Source organism: Coptis chinensis, chromosome 8, assembly GCF_015680905.1.
Source record: "Coptis chinensis isolate HL-2020 chromosome 8, ASM1568090v1, whole genome shotgun sequence".
NCBI classification, from domain to species: domain Eukaryota; kingdom Viridiplantae; phylum Streptophyta; class Magnoliopsida; order Ranunculales; family Ranunculaceae; genus Coptis; species Coptis chinensis.
In genome coordinates, this window is record NC_141463.1 from 89888937 (window position 1) to 89907062 (window position 18126).

General features: G+C 35.8%; 1 protein-coding gene and 1 long non-coding RNA gene across 2 annotated transcripts; both read left to right on the forward strand.

Moving 5' to 3' along the window:
• Positions 1–2351: 2351 nt before the first annotated feature.
• Positions 2352–4088, forward strand: LOC147484176 (UPF0481 protein At3g47200-like). Its single transcript, XM_086577074.1, has 2 exons — positions 2352–2591; positions 2701–4088. Exon 2 carries the CDS (start codon positions 2725–2727, stop codon positions 4003–4005), a length of 1281 nt encoding a protein of 426 aa, XP_086433200.1. The 5' UTR covers positions 2352–2591; positions 2701–2724; the 3' UTR covers positions 4006–4088.
• Positions 4089–8894: 4806 nt separating this feature from the next.
• LOC147484177 (uncharacterized) lies at positions 8895–11160 on the forward strand. Its single transcript, XR_015206655.1, has 2 exons — positions 8895–9939; positions 10900–11160. It is a non-coding gene; the product is annotated as an uncharacterized LOC147484177 (long non-coding RNA).
• Positions 11161–18126: the final 6966 nt, after the last annotated feature.

Genomic DNA, 18126 nt, shown 5'->3' on the forward strand with positions numbered 1-18126 from the left:
AATAAAATTAAAAAAAAAAAAATATATGATTATGTTTTTTTTCACTATTATTTTATGCTACATTTTCGAAACCGAAATCAATCAGGATAATAAAAAACTCCGAGTCCAAAATTTAATTTCGAATCAAACATAAAAATCTAAATTTCCGACCCGATTTGTTGATATAGATGTAAATAGGTCCTACTAACACACTAATTTAGACTAATTGTATTAAATTTGCTGGGACTGTAAAAAAAAATAAAAATAAATAAATAAAACAAAAAAATGGCAGGAACTATATTATTGGTGTTTTTTGGAAAGTTTTTGGAATGTTATTTTTTTTTGTCAAACTTGGTCAACTGTCCAAACCGGGTCAACTGTCTTAATTGGGTCAGACTTGTCTAAAAAATTCTGATGTGATGGCATGAACCGTAATATCGTTATTTGGCAAGGATAAAACAAAGATGGCATGAACAGTAATATCGGTATTTGGTAAGGGACAAATTCGAGAAAAAAAAATCCGGTCGATGGAAAAAGCTACTATTACGGGGGGAGTTTTGTTTACAAGGTAAAGATGTGCCCAAACTATTCATGGCGACTTATATCTAAAATACTTTAATAATTGCGGCCTCGGCAAGACAAGGGGAGAGAGAAAAACGTGCACCATTATAATATCTAAACTAATTTAATAATCGCAACCCTCAACTACAGTTAGGGATGTAAAATGGGCCGGGCTGGCCTAGCCCCCTTATGCTATGAGGGTTGGGCCTGTGAGGGACAACACTAGAATTATACAGCCCTTGCCCTCACCTCACCCCATTTTTAAAAACCGTAGGTGGGTATGAGGGCGGTGCGTCCGCGGTTTATCTAACTTGTCAATTATTCGAAACTCTTGAATACAACTTGTTTGGACTTCATTAACATATTTGGTTTTTATCAGATTTCATTAACTGATTAACATATTCATTACAAAAATTCTTGAAAACAACCTATCAAACTTCATTAACATATACAATAGAATATAATTTACAATAGAATATATTATTATATTTTATAGGATAGAGATATATCCATATAATGCTGCTGTATCATTTGGTTGAATTTATATCAACCACTATACTTTAAATTTACATTTCGACCCTATGTTATAATAAGTGAAACTTAAAACCCTAAGAGTATTATATGTATTTTTGTTTAGACAATCTAAATACCAATGAGGGCCTTAATGCAGGCTTTGTGAGGGCTTTAGATGGTTGAGCCAAGGGCCGCCCTCATATTTCCATATCTAGGCCCTTACCCTCCCCTCAAAACATGAGGGTCGGGCCGGCCCTGCCCTCAAATTACATACGAGCTTAAATTTGAGGGCTTTTTTTGCCCATGGGCCGGGGCGGGCCAAGGGCTTGAGGGCCGTTTTTACACCCCTAGCTACAGTCAGGCAATAGTGAAATATTGTTTTTTTAATGTATCTCTCAATCACTTCGTCACTTTTTCTCATGACTATTTTGCCCCTATAATTTTTGTTTATTTACAAATTTAGCCCTATTTATATACTTTTTACAGATCTATCTTCTTGTCTCACCGACTCCCCTTGACTCAAATTTTGATTTCTCATTTTCACTCTCCCACTCTCATTCCTTTAAAGACGTTAAGCCACGTACTGCATCCGAAGGAAGCACTAAATTGTTTGTCTGGGAAGCATATGTCGAATTGAAGTACGGTATTAATTGCTTTGATGGAGGGAGCAGATCGAATTTCTTATGTTTAATTGGTTTTTTTGTTGAATTGCAAAGAATTAACATTGAGTTTTTGATACGCTGTTCGATTGCTCTGCAATGCCGAAGAATAGTCCAACGTTTATGTGTGAAGAGAGCAGAGAGGTGAGAATGTGACATAGGGGAGAAGACAGTCAAGACACAAACCTGTCACACGTGTTTAGAGTAAGACAGGTGTCGGGTCACTACAAACATCCGCGTTATTACCAAAAAGGCCAAAACATTGTTTGGTTTTGAGACTATATTTTGTTGGGCGTCACCAAAAGACTTGCAAAAAACAGACCGAGTAAACACAATAACTAATAAACCCGATAAAGTCCAGATTATTCGTATAGCATGTCAACTTTTTCCAAAAAAATAAAATAAAATAGAACTACCAAAAAACAATTTAAGTTATCACAGTATCTAAACCAAATAAAGTCAAGGTTTTAATGTCTAATAAAGTATCAATGGTATAAGACATATATTATGTTATCTTATGGTAGTCAGTGGCGAAGCAAGGAATTTATTCCAAGGTGAGCCAATTAGCACTACAAATTTTCAACACAATTCAATTAGAGTATACACAAATTTTCAACACAATTCAATTCAATTCAATCTGGTATATATGTATGTGTGTATCGATCGACTCCTAAATTGCCCAACTTGAACTTGTCCCCTTGTTAAGAAACATGAGGCTGACAAATGGTGGTTGGACGGCCTGATCTCCTACTGCACAAATTTCACGCTATTATTTTCTACCGGACTTACAAACTTGAGCTTCTTCCCTGGGGTTGGATAAACTAAGTAAAAAGGCAGAATACGGTGTTCGATATCTCTAACAACTCTCTGTTTTCCAAGGTACGTGCCTTCCTGCTAAATTTTATTCTGCCGAGTAAAATTTAAATTTTAGTTAATATTATGTCCCGTCACTAATCACTTAATGTACTTGTCTATTTATTTCTTTTAGTGATCAAGTCAAAGAAAAGAGACAATGGCCGATCCAAGCATTCAAGTTGGCGCAGACAGTCAATTGGCAACTACCGTGTTTGAGATGTTAGGAAAAGTGCCTCCGTTGCCAAAAGAGTGTTGTATTTTTAAGGTTCCAGAGTGTTTGCGAAGTGTAAATGAGGAAGCCTTCACGCCCATAGTAATATCAATTGGGCCTCTACACCACGAGGAAAAAAAATTGCAGCCCTTTGAAGCTCACAAAAAAAGGTATCTAAGTTCCTTTCTTCAAAGAAATTCAAACATAAGCTTGGAAGATTGTGTGAAACTTTTGAGGGGATGTGAAGAAAGGGCTCGTAATTTTTATTTTGAAGATCAATTTAGTTGGTGCTATAGCAGTGACGAATTTGTTAGAATGATGTTATTGGACGGTTGCTTCATAATTGAGTTTTTCCTTGAAGAAGAAAATGAATATGACCCGGTCAAGAAGTCACATTCGCTCTGGAATAGCGTTGCTCGAGATATATTGCTACTGGAAAATCAGCTTCCATATTTTGTTCTTAATAATTTATATAACCTAGTAAATGGTCCTGAAAAACGTTGCTCGAGAGTCTCCTTCCATCAGATCACGTTACATCGCTTGAACTATTTGTTGATAATGGGTCAACCAGATCACTTCATCAGAAGCTCATGCGACGATATAAAGCATCTCCTGGATATATTGCGAGTTTTTTTCGTGCCCTCAACAACCAGAATACTGACCAAGGAAACTGCAAAAGTTAGAAGAATACCGAGTGCAACTACACTTCATGAGTCTGGTGTCAAATTTAATATGGGTACAACCAATTGCTTTTTAGACATAACATTTACAAAGGGGGTGATAAACATCCCAACCATGATAGTTGAGGACAGAACAGAATTGGTGTTCCGAAATTTGATCGCCATGGAGCAATCTCAAGAAGATACTACTACTTTCATAGGTGACTATTTCTATATATTGGATTCCCTCGTCAATACTGCCAATGATGTTGCATTTCTCCAATCCAATGGAATTATTGAAAATTATCTTGGCAGCAATGAGGAAGTAGCGCAAATGATTAACAATATCGAAAACGGGGTAGTAGCAAGAATAGATCGCAATTATTACGGTGCGCTTATGCAAGATCTAAATGATTACTACAGCAGACCATGGCATCAATGGAAGGCAAAACTGAGGAGGGATTACTTCAACAATCCTTGGACGATTATATCATTATGTGCTGCCTTTTTTCTTCTCGTTTGCACATTGATACAGACCGTGTGTTTGGTCATTTCTGTGAGGCGTTAATATTGTGATACTGTAAATCTCCTAATATGTTTTGTTTGTGTTTTTGGTTGGTAAGAAAACTAATTTAATATGTTTTGTTTGTGTTTTTGGTTGGTAAGAAAACTAATTTATTACATAGCCCAACAATAGTTGTGATGTACATTTACACAGATAGGGTGGTGGTCTAGATAACCACACCATACTGCTAGAAGCCTAGAAGGGAGAGAAAGGAAAGCTTTACTTTTGAGTCTTTGAGAATGGAACAAGTTCAGTCGGAGCTGTTAACCAATCTGTCTAGTGATCGAGCTTGACTTGATCTGATTCTCTCCAGATGATCCACCCCAGATCCCCTTAAGTTACACTCTAGATGAGTAGGACCAGAGTTCGTGGACATTCATGTCTCAAAACCAACCGTTGAAATCTTGGCATATACTTTTAATATACCAGCGATTGTATGGGCCGACTAGAAAGAAATGAAAAAAATTGATGCTGGCAAAATTTCAACAAATACAATGCCAACGAACAAATTTTTCATTTGTTCTATGGAACCTATACTGAAGGAACTAAATATCGTTTTCGATCAATGTTTCCGATGAGGACTAAGAAAATTTAATGAAAATTTTGTAACGTTGGGAAAATTTGAAAACACAACCAAAAGTATTCAAAAATTGATAAAATGCGGGTTAGCTCCCCCCGACCACACACACACACAAACTTTTTGCGAAGATGAGTGTAATGAGTCACCTGGGAGTGAAGAGACCGAGCTGGGGAAGAGGGAGTCAGATGGAATGAGTCAGTAAGTCTGAGAGAAGCCAGAATTTCCTTGGCTTTTTTCATGGTTTTAGGTTGAAATGTTTTCAGAGTTTAAGGTGGCAAGTGCTTTTGTTCAGGCAACGGTGTGTCATTGTGACTGTTCTGAACTACTGCTTGCACAAGTACCATGTAGATGATGCATATTATGGTTGTTGAAGAGAAGGCAACCCTCGCTCTATATGGTTAGATCCTTAGCTTTTGGCATGTTGAACTTCAATGGTTACGTACAACATGTTTGATATGTCATGTTGCAAGTTTGCAACTCTATCTTTTTTGCGCAGATTTGGATTTGAATGAGCACGCCGTATGACTTAATATATGTGGACTTAGGGGCATTTGTTTTTGCCTCTTATAAGACTTTGAGGTCTTATAACCTCTTATAAGATGTGGCCCAGTGATTTTAGACATTTTTTTGGTTTGTTTTTTACCTCTTATAAGAGGCATTCTACTAGAAATGTCTTATAAGAGGCTCCAATTCTATAAGTACCACCTTGAAAAATGACACAAACACCCTCATCCATATACCCCTAGCCTCATTTCTCTCTTCTTTCCTTTTCATTATCTTATTTTTCAAATAACTTCATTACCCTAACCACCACTGACTACCACCACCACCACCATCACCACCACCACCACTGCTGCCACTACTACCACCACCATCACCACCACCACTACCACCACCATCACCACCACCACTACCACCACCATCACCACCACCATCATTACCTCCACCACCACTACCACCATACTATTAAGACTATCACCACCACCACCACCGTACTATCACCACCACCACCACCGTACTATTAAGACTATCACCACCACCACCACCGTGCTATTAAGACATCCACCATTTCTACTACCACTACCATCACCGTGCTATTAAAACCAATATCATCACCTCCACTACCACCACCACTGCCAATTAAGGTAGTTTTCTAAAATCGATATTCTAATTATTAAAATTGATTTGAAACCGAAAATCAAACTATACGTTTGTTTCAAATTAATATATTCAAGTTAAATGTGATGTAAAGTAGGGTTATATTTGTCAAATAACCATCTATAAGATGTCATGTATTTGTTTTTTCTATTTTTACAAGTGCTTATAAGAGGAACTTAAAATAAAAAACAAACCACTTTATAAGACCATCTTATAAGACCCTCTTATAACACATGGTCTTATAAGACCCTCTTATAACTTAACACAAAAAAACAAATAGCCCCTTAGTTTTGTCACTTGGTTCCAGATCACCTGCTAGTCTGCTACTAATAAGTGGTAAAAAATGTGTGGAGAGAGCACTAGTAGAAAAAAGGCTTTTTGTGACTGTTTTAAAATGTTATTTGTGACTGTTCTATTCAAAACGGTCACAAATGGCGAAAAAAATGGTTTTGTGGATTTGTTTTAAAAAGTTTTTGGTGACGTGCGTTTCCGAAACGGTCACAAATGTTTTTTTTTCCCCTAAAAAAGGTGTATATGTGTGGAGAACTATTTGTGACTATTTTACTAAAATAGTTACATATTATCAGACTTTAAGTGACCGTTTGACCTATTATTTGATCCAACTAGTTTTTAGTCCAGCACGCCTACAACTCCACTAAAAAACAACTAAATTCGAAACACGACACACCAACGCTCACTCTCACCTCCCTTTGTCTCCACTTCCTTCAAACTCTAAGTACCTGCTCAAAATTTGTTATTTTTTCTCAATTTGTCTTGTGTTTTGGAGGATTGTTGATACACCTATACGTAACTTCGCAGGGGTTGTACCAAAAGATGGACCCCATGAAGGTGTCTTCACGTCCTTGGTTTCACTATTTAGTCAGAAAAGAATAAGAGCAGACATAGTGGAACAAGCTGAAGCGACTATTGCATTTTCTATAATCTTCAAGTTGTTTCGATAAGAACATTTCAGAGTCAGATTGGCAAATTGTCAGTCCTCATAAAAAATTGTTTAGAATGTTGTGATTTTATTTAACAGTATGGTCCAATTTTTTTAATATCAAAACAACTTTTAATTTATGTGAAGACTTATTTCACTCGAAATCAACCCCGAATTCAGTTCATACTTCATACTATAAATCCACTTCATTTCGCAGATAATTGAACAAGTCATATATGTTAGAGTTTGGGTGCCTAAGTTGCACCGAAGCAACTCTGGCCACGACTCAAAAGAAACTCTCCACGCACTAAATTTCCACCTCTACACATCTGCACTTTTGGTCTTCTCTCTCTCCCTCCTCGTAAGTTATGTGTTTCTATTCAAATCCACCAAATCGAGACCAGGAAGAAAGTGGATTACAAACGGTGTTCCGATCTCGGTTACGAAATAGTTGAGAAGATGATAAAGATGGAGAACGAGAAAGGGATAAGAGAAGTATCTGATTTGAAAGTGAAACCTTTACTGGCGTTCTTTGCTCTAACTTCGAGGTGGGCGATGAGAGAAGGGTAAAGAGAACCGTCCAAGTCGATTTCTTTGCTTCGCCAATCGAACCAAGTTAGTTATTATAGGGTTTCTTTTTTTTTTACCCTTTTTAATTTGCTAGCTTTAATTAAAGTTTTTTCCCCTTTATATTGAGCTTTTGCTTTTGGCGGATTTCGCTTAATCCTTCGTTCAATTGCACAAGAATGAAAAGGTATCCCAGATTGACAACACTCTTCATCTATCCCCAAAGATCCCATGCTTCAATCTAGCCCTTCTAGGAGCAAGGCGCCTCAAATGCAAGGTTCAGTTTTTCTTCTTGGCCAGCTCCTTCATTTGAGCTTCCTTTCGTGACAAGCTTCGTTCGGAGGCTCAACTCCACCAAGTAGAACTACCTTCGGGGTATTGCCCGGACTCCTACTTTCTCGATTCATTACTACAACCCATGCACTTTCCTCGACATCTTCTTTAGAAGGGAAAACCGAATCATCTAGAACTTTCACAGCATCCCAATGTATATCAAACCGATAAAGTCGTGTGGCATTTCCCCTATAGTAAGAAATCAAGTTCCATCACCGTGAGAGAATGATTGTCGATCCGTAAGGCTTGCCCCTACATGGAGTTTCATGGAAAACAAGAAGTTTTCATCCTCTACTCTTGCTTTGGGCATTATCACTTGAACATGAGCTTTTTCTCCGAACCCGTTCAAGTATTGGCTCATCATTGTCGGATGGAGTATTTATCCCGTGTCTATATTGCATCGTTAGAAGTGAGTACTAGCGTGTAACTAGAATTGCTCACTCGATCCGTACAAGAATGAAAACTTGTGAAATTGTTTGCATTTGCGAGGTAATAAAATAAAAAACTGAATCCTTACAAGAATGAAAACTGGCTTAATTAGTTATTTTTTATTGCATTTGCTAGGTAATAGTTTTGCTTGTCATCTATCTTGGTGAGCAATTGTTTGCGTGGATGTTTGGAAAGCTCAACTGCCTCCGACAGTCATGGCCAGCAATTTTTATTCGTTTTGTTTAGGTACTATTGTTTTCCTTTCTCCTATATAATTAAAGAGTTTTTACTGTTAGTATGGGCTTGGTGTTTTGTTTCTTCGTCATGGCCTTGTCACAAGTTAGTTTGATCCTAATTTCCCTGAGATGAACATTAGAAAAATGTCTTTGTTTTCAACAAATAAGGAACACATAATTGTGCTTTAATTTTCCGCCATTGGATAGTCTGACTGTTTGTTTTAGAAGCAAAGTTATAAAGTTATTGCTTTGACTTTAAGGAACTCAAGGGGTCTCTTTCATTGATGTCCCATTGCATAGTAAAATCCAAACTGACTGTTTGTCTTAATCTTTGATATTGGGTTGAACTAAAGATTCCCTACTGAAAATACACTTCAAATTTATTTACTCAGTTGTTCACATTTAGTCTTTTTTTTTTTTTTTTTTTTTATCAATGAGTAGGCATTAATGGGCTTGTTACTTTGAGGTTTCTTCTGTGATCAAAATACTTATTGGTGATTTGGTGTTTGATTGCAAGTAGGAATCAAATGCATGCAAGGAGTGAGTCTTTGGATAGCTTGTCTAGCACTAGCCACAAGGATTGAAGAGAACCAGCCTTACAGCTGGTAATTTTTTTTTTCTCACATTAATTAGTAGAGTAGATAAAACATTAATTGTTTAAGGGCTTTCCAATTATTGATGAAATGGGGTTGTGGGAATGAGATGGACTAGAATTGACTTGGTCCAAGCTGATAAGTAACCCAATTAGACTCCTTAAATGATGAATTAGCTTATTACATATGTAATATTTGAGTTTCCACTATCCAGTGGCTCGTTAAGAATAGAATCTACACTACCCCTATACATTGATGGTTGAGATAGATGGAACCTCCAATGATCTATAGAATGTATGCACTATTTATATGTGTTATGACCAAGAAATTTGATTGTTTGGTCCGTTTTGTGCGGAGACATGTATATACATATACTTCGTTAGCTTTTGGACTCTCTCCCATAATGTGATAGTTCAAACAAGATTCGACCATAGAGCGTAGGATTCTATTGATTAAGACACATTTACCTTGTGGTCCTTATCCAAGTTGCAAAATACAACTAGTTCAATAAATGTGGATTTTGTTCCCGCTTTGAAGCCATCTGCTTGGTCAAATACTTATGCAACTTCTTGCTGGTATAAGGATTAGCACTACACCATTCGGGTGATTTTGCAACATTTCACAATTTTCATTAGTAACTTATACAGCCGTTAGGATATTTTGAACAGTTGTATTCCGTTAGAAACGATTGTAACTGCCACTTAATTTTTGTACAATAATAGAATTTCTTTGTAACGTATATTTAGATATTAGGTGACGCTTACAGAAACATTTACCAATGGTAAAATGAACATGTGAAAAATTAAAAAACCATGAAATTATAAGGGGGACTATTTTTATTGTCGTGCGCATCTCACGCAAACCCTTAACAGAACGAAGAAAAATCAAACAGAGGGAAAATGATAAACTTTGTTGCTGCCGCTCATCAACTTATCTTTTTCTATTTTCTTCTTCCTCCCATTTCTCCTTCCTTCCTCCTTTCAATTCGTAACAATGTTTGATTTTTGTTTCGACTATTTAGGGTGTTTTGAGAAGTTGTTTGGTACTTAATTTAGCACAATATTTGCTCGATCTACTCAAGAAGGTTGTTCTTTTGGCAAGGTAAGACACTGTATTGGGTTTGAGGGTTTCATTTTTTTGAAATTTGGTTTTTAACTTGCTTTCGGCAAGGATAGATTTGCTTTTGGCGCATATGTTCACTCTGTTTGTTGTGCACATATTACTTTAAGAGTCACCTGAAGAAATTTCAGCTCTCTCTTCCTTCTGCTCTAAAAGCAACATATAAATACATTTTAATGTACCTCTTATTAAATTTTTTTTTTCATTTATATATTCAAGTTTCTGTATTTTTAGTTATTTTTGGATAATCTTCAATGGGGTTGTTTGTGATTAATTGGTTGTTTTTATGCACGATTTTGGTGTTGAAACTTTTGCCTTGCGATGAATTGGGGATTGTACAGTATGGATATTTGTTCACTCACCACTGGGTATTGGAGGTGTACTTAGTAATTTGTAAGGGGTTTTTGTCAGAAATTGCAAGAGTTAGGGGTTAAGCAGTATGGAGGGTGCAATTATATGGAACTGCTATATCCATTCTCTTCATAGGTAGTTAATTGCGTGCATCCATAGTTAAAGTATTGACCTGCAACCACTCAGCTCCTGCTGATGCACAAGTTCATAAACTTGGGCTACATCAAGCAAAGTTAAAGTGTTACCTGTTAATCTAGTTTTGCTAATACAGGGAACTTGTTTGATTAGCTTGCTAGGATCTGCACTGTACCATGTAATAATTAAACTTAAGTAAGATGAATAGTCTTCTTGTGCATATTGATTACTTTGCAGCATATGCGAATGCATGCTTTAAGGAATTCAGTTAGTGACAGGGCATTCCATTCGCTGCACCATGAAAGGGCCGACACTTTTTCTAAAAGAAGGGTATGACACTCCATTAGTAAGCACGAGTATGACACAGTTTAGAAAAGCAACTATGTCATAACGATTTTACTTTTAATAAATTTGATTGGCCGAATATTAACTATGTTGTTTTTTGTACAATGCCAGGAAGAATCTTTTGAATTGAGATTGTACAACTATGAATTTTGTCGAACTACCACCAAGATTCATCATGGGCGGCAGGAAATGCATGTGGCTATATCTCACACATCTTTTTTGCTATTGAATTTAAATGTTTCTTTATTTTTTTGTCTATGTACAGAGATTGAGATGTTCAAGTGGAAATAGTGTTTGTAATGAAATATTTTTTGGAATGTAACGAATTATATGAGTTTATGAAGTTATATGAAGGGTATGTATTTAGCTGCTTATGAGTGTGGAATTAGTGTAGAATGAGATTTTTTTTTTAATAAAATAGAATGATTTTATGACGATATTAAGAAAACTGATGTAAATAACAGCTCTTTTATGACAGTTTACAATTCAATTTGTAACTGTTTCACCAAAACAGTCACGGAAACCATGTTTTTTAGTGACTGTTTTTTACTATTTGTCACGGTGTTAAGTGTTGTTAGAAGGCTACTATTGAAGGAATATTTGTGACGGTTTTGGGAAAAAAAAATGACTCCCACTCCGTCACGGTTTTGGAAAAAAAAAAAACAGTGACAAAAGACTTTGTGTCACTGTTTTTAACAGTGATATAAAGCCTTTTTTCTTGTAGTAACTTCATGATGGCTATGAGAAATAGACCTGAATTAAGGGATATTCTCCGACCTCTTATGTCAATATTCTTATGGTCTGCATCCATTATCGAAAATCCTCTTTATTAGATTCTTGATGTATGACTAGCATACAGTTGCAGAGAATGGATTGATTACTTCATAGCCTGGTTTTCAGATAGTGATCCTGATCTATCTCAAAGAAGATTGTATTCTATAGTCCTCATTTATGAAATCTGGAAACACATAAATCATATCAAATTCTCAAATGGTACTGCATCTCACAGGGAAGTATGGAAAAATGTCGTTTCCTCTTGGCACCATATTCTGGATGCTTATAAGGAGGAAGACCAAATCAGAGAAATGGCAGCTTCTCCAACTAACTAACAATACTCTTTCTCATTCTGACATATGGCCAATTTTCACTTTGACGCTGCCTTTGACAGGTGCAATCTAAAGGGTGCAGCAGGGGGGGGTCTTATGCAAGAATGAAGACGGCAACATACTTGGTGCAGCTTTTACAAAGTTCAGTGCATACAATGCACAGCAAGCAGAGTTTCTAGCTGCTGAATTGGCAGCCAATTATGCGCCTGCCTATGCAAGATTGTCAGGTGATAACAAATATGTTATTCAATACCTACAGGCAGCTCAACCCTATGAAGACCAAGCATCAATGAATTGGATCAACGCATCTATTCTTAGCAACTCTAGAACTATTCTAAGCTCTCTGCAAAGTTCTGTATTTTGTGTATGGTTAAGTACAACTTTGAATGGAGAGGCTTGCTCAATTGCTCAATGGGCATTGTGTATGGTTAAGTACAACTTATTTTGAAAGTTAATATATAGCGAGCATATGTTCCCATCGAAAATAAAAAGGCTCGGATGAGGTACTTATTGAGTAAAAAGATCTTGTATGCGTGAGCCTACTTTTGGAGTTAGCCTAACGACTCGGCTTTCACCAGTTCATCTCAAACACTTCAGACAAACTGACAAAGACTATTTCCTCTGAAGTCTGAATGTCTATATCCAACAATGTGATTACAGTCTTCAAACCAAGAACCATTCATTTAGGGAAAAAAATTGCTTAGTGCCTAATCTTCTATTGATTTTACGCCAGATTGGTGATTTAGAGGTGATCATGGCACCGAGCCGCCAATAATTGCATAGTTTTTGCTGACCATCAAATGCATGTCTTAGCAACTGAACGACCACGTTTAGTAACCAAAGGCATAAATGAAGGCCATAATTGGCTTTTGTGCTATTTGTACAATTGTACACACGGTTAATGTTGTATTATTATTATTATTTTTTTTTTAATAAAATAAAGTATTATTACTTGTCTAATCAAATAAGAATCACTTTTAGGTTATTACTTGTATAATTAAAAATTAAATAAGAATCAACGGGTCAAATCGGATGAGCTGTTTTGAAGCATCAGTCTAATCGGTCCACATTTCTTTATAGAGCATAAGGAACACATTACACATTTAATAATTCGTACCCAGTGTCCCAGTCACATATCATTTTCCTGTTTTGTTCTATGCTCCAATTGTGGTAGTAGAATATGATACAATAAAAATAGAAAACAAACTGGTTGAAAGTCGGACTAAGATGTTTACATTTTAGGATTGTATTTTTCGCCTAGAAGACTTTCTTGTAAATTTGAGCTAACCAAGGCCCAAAATATTGATATCGATGAATATATTGGTGTATTCAAAAACCAATATATATCGGATATATCTATTTTTTTAGTGACCAGTCCAAACTATTTAAAATATCAGATATATTGGAAATATAATATCAAAAATATCAAAAATATATTAAAAATATATTAAAAATATTGGATTTATATTTAAAAATAATAAAAAAGTCAACTGATATATATATCGTAAATATCAAATATATCGATTATATCGGCAATATAAAATTGTATACCATAAATTCTAATATATATTTGGAAAAAAAGAATTCTATATTCGGTGGATATATATTGAAAATATCAATATCGGTGTATCAAAATATCAACAATATATCGGATATATCGGTGATATTTTAGTTTTTGGAGATAACTAGTTTGAACTTTCAAGTGGACTAATAATAGTCGTAGCAGCTTGGAACAATTAGTAGAAGTGACGAAAGGTAGTTTTTCCTCCGGGGAGAACTTCTAGGAAGAGAAGAATAGGAGAAAGACATCCTAAGAAGTTGTCATCAAGATGGGACATCAACTGCATAGTCATCTATACGAATGCCACGTATGTACAGCTCAACAAACACCAATATGAATTCGTGACCTTAGGGCATCTCCAATGGAGAGTGGAAAAATCCACCTCCACATAGGCGCCATTAGGATTATACACTCTAGAGAAATCCCAAATACATAAAGTGTATATTTATTATTTGTGGCTATTCCAATGGTAGGTAGAGGCAAATGTGTAAAAATAGATAGCAACGGACTTAAACTGTCACAGCCCATTCAAAATAATGAAAAATGACGGATTTGGTCTGTCGCAAAAGCTTAAAACAAATAGTGGTCCACTTTCAAACGTCATTCAAAGCAACGTCCGTGTTTTTAATAGTTATAAATCACTGAGCGACGGACTTAGACCATTGCAAACAGAAAAATAAAGCTACAAACGTGAGTTGAAGTGACGTCCGAGTTTTTAAGTTAAACAGACGTTATTTTAAGTGACGTCCGGGCTTTTTATTAACTAATAGCGAGAGAGAGAATTCCCCACCCTCTCTATTAGCTAATACACTATTACCTACGGTATAGCACCCCCATTGGAGAGAGTTTTTTTTATATTTAGGGTGTAAAATATCCACTCTATACGGTTTACACCCTCCATTGGAGATGCCCTTACGCGCTTCAGGAATCAAGAAACTTCCTTAGACACTGAAAGGTCATTTCACCTGCCACGTGTCATCACTTTATTGTAATCAAGCCAACTTGCTAACTTACATGTGGTCTAGTGAATTTATCCTTTTCAATTCAGGAGCTCACAAGTCATAATACTACTACACGTGTCAATACGTGGGACTCCAACTCAACCATCGTTAGCTTCTTATCCTCGGTCACTAAGGGGTCGTTTGTTTTTCTAAGCCTATGAATACTGAATACTGAATGGCTCATATTCTGAATGTTAAATGCTGATTGCTAAATTCTAAAAAACATATTTGTTTTCTGTTAGAATAACCTGGCTCTGAAGGCTGAATATAAATCATTCGGACAATTTTACTCATGCTATATATTTTAAACACTAACTTGATTTCTTGTTAAACAAAATATATATTATATTTGAGGAAAAGAGATGGATTATCGAAAAAAATAAATGATAAATAAATTTATTTAAAATATGATTTCACAAATATGTTTTAACGGTTTATTTTTATATTTTGTTTATTTTCAGAATATATATATATATATATATATATATATATATATATATATATATATATATATATAATTCTATTTTTAACAAAGTGGATATCATTCACCCAAAAATGAAAAAAAACTTCGTGGACTTGACATCAAATTTTTGAAGAACCTATTTTGAAGCCATAAAAGTCAAGATAGGAAAGTAGATGGGTTCTTAAGATTGGGTTCTTAAGAAATGGCAAGAAGGGACTTTCTTGTTTCAAGTATTAGAATTCAGCATTCAGAAGAAATTTTGGTCTTTGAATCTTTGAATCTAAAAGTACCACTGAATGCTTAAACTACTTAAAAAAAAAACAAACAAGTTTTGAGCCTCTGAATGTTTAAAACTTAAGTTTAAGAGGCTCTGAATGCTGAATTCAAAAAAAACAAACAACTCCTAAGACTCCTGGTTAAGTTTCAGTGCCTATATTTATTTTCCGCTGGCAAGTTGTTGGCTCCCAACCTTGTAAGTGGATGCCTAAAAAGGACAACTACTTCTTTCCTTCCTTACAGTGTTAGAGAGTTACAAAATTGTTGGATTGTTTTGTAGAAAGATTCCAGTACTAGTAATGAACACAGTAATCTCACTATAATAAAGAACATGGTGCGTTGGGTGCTTCAAGTAATGGGCTGTGCCGAAAACACATCGGATTTTGAGCCAGATACTTCAATCGAAGGATGCGCAGAAAGCTGTAGAAAAAGGAGAATATCAAGTACTCTATTCAAATCTCTTTGTAACAATGGGTCTAGGATTGGTGCTAGAAGTGCTAGTGGTGATCAAGGAAGTTGTAGTCATTGGTGTCCAATGGAGTGTTGCGTCTGTCTTCATAAATTTGAAGCTCACCAAGAAGTGAGTGAATTGTCATGCAAGCATTTCTTTCACAAAGGTTGTCTGGAGAAGTGGCTGGATCACAAACACAGTACCTGCCCTCTCTGTAGATCTACCTTCTGAATAGAATCAAGCTTGTAGCTTCTTCACTTTTTTTTTTTCTCCTTTTACCTTCTCTAGCAGATATGAGTGGTTTTGTGTAATACCATCTTGTAGTGCTTTTTTGGGTGTAAAGAGGGTGCTTACTAAGAAGTTCTCAATATTTTCAGGATAAAAATTGCCTTGATATAGGAATCAAATAACTTATTACATTTTCTTATAAATTATTCAGTTGTGCTTAGAATTATCCAGATGTAAGCAGACACCAGAGGTCTTTAGCTCAAAATCTCACGAGTGCTCCAAGATTTCTATAGATTCTAAATCAAATAACTACTTTAAAAAAGAAAATATACATTTCCTCGGTGTACAACTGACTGAAGATGCATTAATATCACAAAAATTGGAGATAAACTCATACAAGCAGAAGTCGCCAATGGATAGATATTAATATTATGACTTGGATTAATTTTATGACTTAAATTTATGAAATGAAGGATTTCATCAATACAGCCTGGCTCTTAAATGGACGTCCGTTTACGGACTTGTGTCTTGAACAGCTTTATAGTGTCGTGAACAATTTATATAGGACTTGTCTCTTGAACAGCTTTATAGTGTCCTGAACAACTTATATAGTGTCTTGAATAACTTTTTAAATTTACACTTATTAACTTTTTAATTTATGTTTATATATGACACTATATAAGCTGTACAAGTCATTATATAAGCTGCGCAAGACACTATATAACAAGTCCGTAAACAGACGTCCGTTTAAGAGCCGGGCTGTTCATCAAAAAAAAATATATATATATATATATATATATATATATATATATATAGTAGAGGCCAAACCGATAATATGGATATTAGTATTGGCAAAAACAAAGTCACCAGCAAAATCCTAAATGAACATATCAAATAATTATTTTGATGTAAAGAATGTTTTCCATTGTCGTAGTTGATCTCTACACCACTTGAATCACATTTCTAAAATCTTTAAGTAGTTCGGAGGAAAAAACGTCAAAGAAACCTCTCCAAAGAGGCCAAATACAATTGCTGTATCGAGTGGCCTTTAAAGCCCAATCGGGATCTATGGTCTTACATGATTCTACTGCAGAAAATTACCAACAGAGGAAACCTTTCAAAAGCTTCTTGCGTCTAAGAGACTAATCCCTAGGACCCTAATCCTGATATATTAGGATTTGGGGAGTTCCTTTCACTAAACAACTCAAAAGGACCAACTATTACACCACGAGTGACAAGTGTTTGCTCTACTCTTGATATACTTCAACTCGTGACTGGTGTGTCCATGTGGTGTTGAGGTTGTATTTTTTTTTTAAGGTTAAGCTAGGGTTAGGCAGATCCTCACCTGTATTAAGAAACCAACCTAGTGTACAGCCTATTGGCTACCTCCTCTTTTACAATAATATCACTTTGAAGATCAAGAGGAGGTACGAAATACACTACATTCTCTTCTAAACACTTACCTACTGTAGCTAGATGATCTGCAAGCCTATTTGTCTCCCTATAAACATGTATAAAAGAGATAATCTCAAAAAGAGGACACAAGCATTGAATGCTCAAAACAAGATTGAGGCAGTACCAAGGGGGGGCTTCAATCTTGTTAATGCACTTGACTGCATGTAAAGAGTCTGAGGCCACCACCACTTTCTTGAATCCTTTCATAATGCATCCTTCCATCCGGTTTGATAGCCAATAGCTCCCCGAGTGAGTATGCATTTACCGAAGTTGCTTCCATTGAATGCAAGCAACACTTCTCCTACATGGTTTCGGTGTGTCCATGTGGTGTTGAGGTTGTATTTTCTTTGTATATGTGGACATGATATTGTTTTACCCACTAAATTTACACGAAATATGTACTTTCGAAGCTTGCTTTACACAATTGAGAATTCCCAAAGATGATTACAACATACTCTTCTAATTTGCAAAAAAAGCGGTAAAACTTGTGGTGGTGAAGGTTGAAGTGTTGCTTACATTGGAGAGGTTTCTAAATCAGAAAAACCTGAGCTCAACTAACTAATTCGATAGCTCCCTTCTTGTCGTATGTATCAACGTGTGCATGAACTTGCTAGCATCACAACCCAAGGGTTGGGCATGGCTGCATGAGCTAAGAATGGAAGCTTTCTCAAAGTCCTTCCACTCACCACTGGATAATAATTCAAACACATGACGAAAAGAGGTGAGTGACAATCATAACTTTAAAGAGTGTTAGGCTGTTAAGGTTCTCTGTTTCTAACCTCACAAATTTCCGCTGC

Coding starts and splice junctions, on each gene's coding strand:
- LOC147484176 (XM_086577074.1), top strand. CDS start 2,725: ATGGCCGATCCAAGCATTCAAGTTGGCGCAGACAGTCAATTGGCAACT.